This window comes from Canis lupus, chromosome 17 (genome assembly GCF_003254725.2).
Source record: "Canis lupus dingo isolate Sandy chromosome 17, ASM325472v2, whole genome shotgun sequence".
NCBI classification, from domain to species: domain Eukaryota; kingdom Metazoa; phylum Chordata; class Mammalia; order Carnivora; family Canidae; genus Canis; species Canis lupus.
The window spans coordinates 13,133,019-13,141,501 of NC_064259.1; the positions used below are offsets into that span (position 1 = coordinate 13,133,019).

General features: G+C 50.0%; 1 protein-coding gene across 1 annotated transcript in view; it reads left to right on the plus strand.

Moving 5' to 3' along the window:
• The window catches only part of VSNL1 (visinin like 1), a 102,905-nt gene extending 95,704 nt beyond the window's left edge, over positions 1 to 7,201 (plus strand). The window contains exons 3-4 of the mRNA XM_025454610.3: positions 4,254 to 4,469; positions 6,221 to 7,201. Of these exons, the coding sequence (XP_025310395.1) occupies positions 4,254 to 4,469; positions 6,221 to 6,418 (414 nt within the window). The 3' untranslated portion in view covers positions 6,419 to 7,201. The remainder of the gene's footprint in view (positions 1 to 4,253; positions 4,470 to 6,220) is intronic.
• Positions 7,202 to 8,483: the final 1,282 nt, after the last annotated feature.

The following is an 8,483-nucleotide window of genomic DNA, read 5'->3' on the forward strand; positions in this document are numbered from 1 at the left end:
GGAGTTGATGGTCCCGTTCTCACTCTGAGAATTGAGTCTAGGGTTCTGCTGGCCAGCACCTGGAGCAGACCCTGAGCCGCCCCCAAAGCTTGCTCCCCGAGGAGGAGCCTTCTCTCAGGCGCCCTCAGGAGGACAGGCTGCCCCGACGTGCCAAAGCCCACAGGTGTGGCCTCCAAGAGCCACAAGACCCAGGTCCCACCATCACCAGAAGGACTCCGGCACCTGGATTCACTCAGCTGACATCTGCAGCTGCTTCCCACGTGGGTTTTTCCTATTAATGGAAATGCAAAACCTACCAGCTATGAAACTTTTGACCAAAAGTAGAAAAACTGTGTCTGTACCTAGACATGAAATAGAAACTAGAAATGTCTCAAAGACTAACTATATTCGATCATCTAATACAGTTTCTAAAATTTCTCACAACGAGATGCATCTTCTTTCAAACAATCCATCATGGACTGAATATTTGTGTCCCTCCTCAGACTCACATGTTAAAACCTGATGCCCAAGATGATGGTATTAGGAGGTGGGCCGTGCAAGGAACTTAGGTCTTAAAGGTAGAGCCCTCAGGAATGGGATTAGTGCCCTTATATAAGAAACCCCACAGGGGCTTCTGGGTGGCTCAGTTAAACACCCGATTCTTGGTGTCAGCTCACATCATGATCTCAGGGTCAAGAGATCCAGCCTCATGTCGGGCTCATGTGCTGGGCATGGAGTCTGCTTAAGATCTTAGGATTACTCTCTCTCCCCCATTCCCTCTTCCCTCAACCCCAAAAAAAGAAAGAAAAAGAGACCCTAGAGTTTCCTTGCCTCCCACAAGGACAAAGCGAGAAGCTGGCAGTGTGCAACCCAGAAGAGAGCCTTCCCCAGAAACTGACCTTGCTGACACCCTGATACTGGACTTCATCCTCCAGTGGAATTAAATTTCTGTTTATAAACCATCCAGTCTGTGACGCTTTGTTACAGAAGCCAGAACGGACTAAAACACAAATGGAATTATATACACACACACGTAAATATAGATTTTTTTTAACCTCAAAGTTCTTTTTTATTTATCATATGGACTTGTAGATTACTAATGCCACTGAAAATTGTTTCCACACTGAGATATAATACAGTTACTCAAGCAAAGCGCACTGAATTTAAAAAATGAAACACATCTCAAGCAACAATATGCAAAAAATATTTATACTTCTCAGGCACTAGCATAGCCCAGAAGTGAACAGGAGTCCAAGACCCTGATTTCTTCCTAAAGACATTGATGAGTGTGACTTCATTTTTTCTGGGATGATCCATCCAGAGTTGAATCATTTCATCAAAAGAAAGAGCATTCCCCTGATTAGGTAAACTCCAAGCACTCAGCACACGACAGGAGGAATTTTCTAAAGGGAACAAGCCCTCCAGATAGATGAGGGCTCCTGAGCACATGCTCGGTTCTTCTGAAGTAAACGTGTTGGCCATAAAAGTCAATAAACAGACCTTCTACAAGGCACATGGCACTTTCAGGGCCCAATCGATTTTGTTTTCCTCAAGAATTTTCAGATCTAAATTAATTTTTAATATACTGACCTGAAGTTTCTGGCTGACTTCAGATGAAACTATCAGATATGCCTTCACTTTAAGGTATGCTGGGAGAAATAAGATAGGTACAGCATTTCACCGCCAGGAGCCCACACAGATGGAGAAGAACACCCAGTAGCCTCGAGTCACTGCGTAGAAAGCTGGGGGTTTGCAGAGCACTACGGAGATGGGGGGTTTGCAAAGCACTATGGAGATGGGGGGTTTGCAGAACACTACAGAGATGGGGGGTTTGCAGAGCACTACGGAGATGGGGGGTTTGCAGAGCACTACAGAGATGGGGATCTGCCCGGGGCTCCCTCTGTTCCACCCAAGATTCCTGCCCACAAGGCAGATAAACGCAGCAGCAAAGAGTGGAAAGGGGTGCAGGACACTCTGGCGCACAAGCACATGTGACACGATGATCTACTAAGAAGTATATACTTGGTCTTAGTTTCCTCGGAATCTCAGGGATGACAATCATGCCTTTTATGTGCTAATGAGATGACTGGTGGCTGGGGGCCCCTAGATAGCTTGGGGGTGAGAGCTGGTCACCCTGAAAGACTGAGGCATTGTTAGAGGATTGGAACTTGTAGCTCCCTCCCCGGCCTCCCCCTGGAGATCGAATTAGATCATCACTAGCCAGTGATTTAATTAACTGTGCCTATGTAATGAGGCTTCCATTAAAACCCTTTAAAGCACAGGTTTGAGGAGCTTTGGGGCTGGTGAACAAGCTGAGGCGCTATTAGGGTGGCATTTCCAGAGAGGGCCCTCTGTAGGCACCCTCTGGGCACTTTCACCCTACACCTTGCCCTATACAGCCCTTCCACTGGGCTTTTCCTGAGCTGCGGCCTTTAAAACAACCTGGTACTAGTAAATAAAGTGCCTTCCTTCATTCTGTGAGTCCTTCTAGCAAATTTTTGAAGGAGGGCATTGTGGGCACCCCCTGACTTTAGATCGGGTCTATGAGAAGTACACAGGTGGCAATCGGGGACGTGTCACTGGCATCTGAGGTTGAGGGCAGTCCCGTAGGACTGAGCCCTCACTATGAGTGGGGGGCTGCACTGACTCCCCAGGGGTTTGTTCAGCATGGAACTGAACTCAACCAGACCAGGTTAACGTCCAGAAAGTCGGAGTTGTTAGCAGGGAAAACCCCAAAACCAAACCAAACCAAACCCCATACATTTGGTGTCAGAGGTACCGTAAGTTAAAGAATAGTTCAGAGCACATGTGGATCAAACTCACCTACTCAGAAACTGTCAAGGTCAAAACTGTTCAGGTCAAAACTCGGCAGGTGGCAGCCTGTCCTCAGGAACCCAAGCCCCCTCTGGCATCGGGAGGAGGGGAACCAGGCTGCGCAGGTGGAGGAGGACGGAGCCTCTCCCTCCGAACCCTCCACCTGGAACCCAATGGCGAGGCCTGGAGCCTAGGAATGAAGGCCTTGTCACCTCCTCTGTCCTACCTCTTACAGAGGACACGACCTTGACCTTTATTTTCAGTCCCGCCTTGGGTTTCCCCAGTCGCTGTGAAATCCCAGAGCCCGGGGACTGGGAGTCTCTGCTTTCCCGGTACCGAGGACAGGGCCTGACCAGAAAAGGGCCTCAGTGGAGTTTGATGAATCATGAAAAATGAAGGACAGAAGTCGCGTGTTCAGGGGATGAGGGAGCGGAAGGAGAAAGCTGTCCTCCAAGCCTCAGAAAAATGTTGCTTGATTAAAAAGAGAAACGGTCGTCAAATCATTAGTTTCTGAGATTAATGAAATAATTGTTTGAAGCCATTCAGCTCTGGGGTGATTCTTTTTCCCGGATCCTGGTGTCCAGAAGTGGGTGCTAGGGACGTGCAGGCCTCCGTCAGCTGCCCCCCCCCCCCGCCCCCCGACAATGCTCCTCTCTCCTCTGGCCTCACCGATGGGATCTCCCATGGAAACACACCTTTTATTTCTGCAGGGAAATGTTCTTCCTTGCGGTGAGCTTCTAGGCGCGGGAGGGGTGGGCGGCAGGTCCCAGCGCAGGAGGCCCAGGGGCACCAGGCGGAGGGCTCCGGAGGGGGCAGGCCCCGGGGGGCACGAAGGCGCCGGTGCCCAGCAGGCTGGCCAGCCTGTCCCAGTGGCAAGTGACCAAACTGATGAAGGAGCAGGGACAGCTGGCACGTCCTCAGGAACCTGCTTTGCTCTTTGTAGTTGCGGGACCTACTCATCCCGAAACAGGTCCATGCCCTTCTCTGCCGTAGAACAGCACAAGGCTTCTTTCTGCCGCTGGTTCGGGGTTTGGGGTGTGTTTGCTCTCCACCCTCACCCGGACAAGGCCTCTCAGCTTCGCTGGGGCTCACAGAGGCCCGGTCCGCGCCCCGACTGTGCGGCCCGGCCCGGGGGGGGGGGGGGGGGGGGGCTCCTCCGCGGCCCCTTCCCTGCCCCCGCGGCCGGCCTCGGCCTCCAGGCGCACCCGGGCGGGCGGGGGCTCGCGGGGAGGCTCTTCCGAGCTCTCGGAACCCCCCAGTCGTGTCCTATTTTTAAAGGGCTTTAAATGTGTGTTCTACAAAAGAGAAGGGGGGTCCCTGTAAAAAGCAGCGGGACAGTCGCCGGGGAGCCGAGCGGGGGGGGGTGGGGAGGCGGGGGGGGGCCCGGGAGGCGGGGGCGGGGGCGGGGGCGCCCCTGAGCCCGAGCCGAGGCCGAGCCCGAGCCCGTGCCTGTGCCGCAGTTCTTCCCCTACGGCGACGCCTCCAAGTTCGCGCAGCACGCCTTCCGGACCTTTGACAAGAACGGCGACGGCACCATCGACTTCCGAGAGTTCATCTGCGCGCTGTCCATCACCTCGAGGGGCAGCTTCGAGCAGAAGCTCAACTGGGCCTTCAACATGTACGACCTGGACGGCGACGGCAAGATCACGAGGGTGGAGATGCTGGAGATCATCGAGGTGGGGCGGCGGGCCCGGGGGGGGGGGGGGCGGGGGGGACAAGGACCCCGGGGCCAGGCCAGGGCAGGGCGGGGGAGCCTCGGGGCCGGGCCGGGCCCCTCAAGGTGGGGTTGGGGGAGGGACCGCGGGGGCGGGGCGTGGGGGAGGGGGTGGGGGAGAGGGGGACCGCGGGGCGGGGCTCTCAAAGGGAGGGGGTGGGGGCCTCGGACCTGGGGGTGGGGCAGGATGGGGGGCATGGGGCGGGGCCGTAGGGGAACCTGGCGTCGGGGGCGGGGCGGGGCGGGGCTTTCGTGAGGGGGTGGGAGGCTCAGGTTGGGGCGGAGTGGGGGCCCTCGGGGCGCGGCCGGGCAGGTGGGGCTTCCTGGGCCTGGGGACCCGGCGGGCCCCGACAGGGCAGGCTAAGGACCACCCCCCACCCGAGGAAGCTTGGAGCCTGTGCTGCGCGGCTTCCTTTCTTCCCTGCCCGGCCCCCAGTTGCGTCCCCCGACCCCCGACCCCCGTCCCCCGTCCCCGGACCCCCGTCCCCGACCCCCGTCCCCGCGCAGCGCTGGCAAGTCCAGATCCAAGCCCCCGGGCTCTGACGCCGGCGCCAGGGCTGTTCTCAGACGCGGGGCTTCTGCCCTGGGCTTAGCGCGGCCCTGCTGGGCGCCCCCACTTCCTCAGCCAGCTTTCCCCTGGTTGCATAAGATGCTGCCCGTAGCTCCTCTGACATCTTACAAAACTTTATCGAGTTATAATTTGCAGACCATAAAGTCGCCCATTTTAACTGGACGATTAAATGATCTTTAGTGAATTTACCAAAGTATGCAGTCATCCCCATAATCCAATTTTAGGACGTTTCCATTCCCCCAGTAAGACCTCTCATGCCACCTGCCTGTTCCTGTTACAGACTCAGATGACTCGGCTCTTCTTTGTCTCTATGGATTTGTGTCTCTGGACATTTCATATAAACAGAATCAGACAATATAAGTATATGGCCTTTATGCCTGGATTCCTTTTTTAAAAGAATCTATGTTGTAGGATTTATCAGTATTTTATTCCTTTTTGTTGCTGAAATAGTATTCAATTGTATGGATCTGTCATATTGTTTACCTGTTTACCAGTTGATGAGTGCTGGTGCTGTTTCCACTCCTTGGCCATTATTAATAATGCTGTTAGAACATTCACCTGCAGGTCTTGGTGTAGATGGGCATTTGTTTTCCTTCAGGAAGTTTCCTAAGAAAGTTGTTTCTATCTAGGACATCCCCATGTTGAGAATTACTTGCGTACAGTTAAGTGAAAGTCGGAATTCTTTAACTTATGAACAGAGTCCCTGATCCACAGATCTCCCTAAACTAATCTTTCTGGGCTGAACATTACTGGGCCACCTTGCTTGGTTGTCTTAGCAAATGATTGTAAGTTCCTTATCAGTTGGGACCACATTTCTCTTTTCCTAAATCTTCAAGGGCTACTGCTTGGTGACTTTCATCTGCACTTCAAACCCAGAATGTTTAAAACCGAGGTCATCATTTTCCTCCTGAGTCTTCTCCTCATCCATTAATCTTGCACTTACCACCGAGGTACTCTGTCTCCCCACTTCCTCCAACCTGGGAGTCGGATGAAATTCTTTTATGTCCAGTTGGTCACAAGACTCACACATATTTGATTATATCGCTGTCTTATTTAAAACGATTTAGGAATCCTTTGAAGTAAATTTAAATCTTTTATCATATCATGGGAGAACTTTACGCTCTGTTTCTGGTTTTCCCAAGGCTATCTATAAGATGGTAGGCACGGTGATCATGATGAAGATGAACGAGGATGGTCTCACGCCTGAGCAGCGAGTAGACAAGATTTTCAGCAAGATGGATAAGAACAAAGATGACCAGATTACACTGGATGAGTTCAAAGAAGCTGCAAAGAGCGACCCTTCCATTGTATTACTTCTGCAGTGCGACATTCAGAAATGAGCTGAGGTCAACGCTATGGACTGACAAAAGTCTCAATGTTCCATTCAGTCTGCAGCTATTCACACACATACACACACACACACACACACACACACGCACACAAATATTGCTTGGACTACCTATCAATGGACTTGCTTCTTGTGTTTGAAACACTTGTGTGCATGAGAATGTCATTTGCTAATGAATTTTAAAAGCATATATTATAAAACAAACAACCTGCCACAATGTGATATGTGTAACATCATTTCGTAAAAACCCTTCTCCCTTCAAGCCTGGGCAGAAATGTGCTGCAAAAAGTTCTATGGTTTCTTGTTCATGTTTTGCTAATGCTCGTGTCTCCTTGATTACATGTTAGTAGCACTGAGACCCCCCTGGTAATGTAACTTAATATAAGCTGTGTCACCATTCTCGTGTAAAATAGTACTGGACAGGCACATGGAGAGGCCTTGGCTTCCCTGTGTGGTCCGCACTCAAGAGCTTGTATTATCAGTGAAGATAAATGTGCTACCTTTGCATGCCTTTTAGGTTTGCCTTAACTCTTACCTCATTTGCATTCTATCAATCTGGAAAGAGCTATGTTGGAATTACTGCAGTATAAAACTTAAAAATCCTGCTACATGACTCATTAATTAAGTATATCTCTCTATATATACATATACACAAAGATATTATTTATTGAAAGTAAAAAAAAAAAAAGCTGGAAGTGTATTGATTTCTGCTTGAATTTTCAAAGGCTCCCAAAGAGGTGGCAATAGATGTCCCAAATAAATTTATAACATTTGACTTTCTCCCTCAATTCTTATTTCATAATTTTAAATCTGAAATGGATGTTCATGATTATCAAGGGTCAGCTAGCAGCAGCTTAGCAAATCTACTCTGAAATACACAACCTCAGAATTCAGAGAATTAATGACAACGAAATGGAGAAAAGCAACTTTCCAACTCTACATCCTGGCCCTCAAAAGAGGGGCAATGAACATGGTAGGTGAAGTTTAAATAAAACATGAAACTTCTTTGTTCTCAAAAAAATACCCATTGTATAAAATTAAGTTTCATCTTAATGTGACTGGGTGCTAGCGACACATTACCTTCTTCCCATGGTGTGGAGGACACATGCAGCCAGCTGAGAAGTGTCCTCCAAAGGCAGCCCGTAGGAAAGAACACTGCTTTCTTTCCAAGTCAAAAGTATACTAGTTGTTATTTTTATTTTTAATTTTTCTTTTCTTTTTTTCTGAGAGAGAGAATGGGGGAGCGGCAGAGGGAGAGAAAAATCTTAAGGAGATTCCACACTAAGCGCAGAGCCCAACATGGGGCTCAATCTGATGCCCCTGAGCCAAAATCAAGAGTCAGACGCTGAACCCACTAGGTGCCCCGCTAGTTGTCATTTTTAATGATGGAACAAAATTCTGACCCTTTTAACCCTGAGAAGAGCAGGCAGAAGAGATTACCTCAAGAACTCTAAAGACAGGTTGGTATTTTCCAGAGACGCTCAGTTTTTCCCATAGTGCTGTGCAACAGAACTTTCTAGGATGATGGAAAGGTGTATGTCTGCACTAGCTAGCTACGTGTAACTATTGAGCACTTCAGTACGGCTAGTGTGACTGAGGAACTGAATTTTTCATTTCAATTTAAATTCAGGGCGCCTGGGTGGCTCAGTCGGTTAAGCATCTGACTCTTGATTTTGGCTCAGGTCATGATCTCAGGGTCAGCCCCACATTGGGCTCTGTGCTCAGCAGGGAAACTGCTTAAGATTCTCTTTCTCACTGCCCCTCTGCCCCTATCCCATATCCCTCTCCAAAAAAATAATAATTTAAATTTAATTTGCCACATGTAGCTCATAGTTATAGTATCAAGGTAGTGCTTTGTTATTCACTTTTTATCGAGTGACTTTTTCCCCCCTAAATACTCTTCCTTTGTCTGTCTTAGGATCATTAACTTAAGACCAGAGACCAGGGCCTAATGATTCCATGCACCCATTCCACAGGAAGCTGTGAGCAAGCACACCTCACCACAAACACTCAGGACACCGACGGTACCTGAATCACTGATAGAACCATCCCAAGTG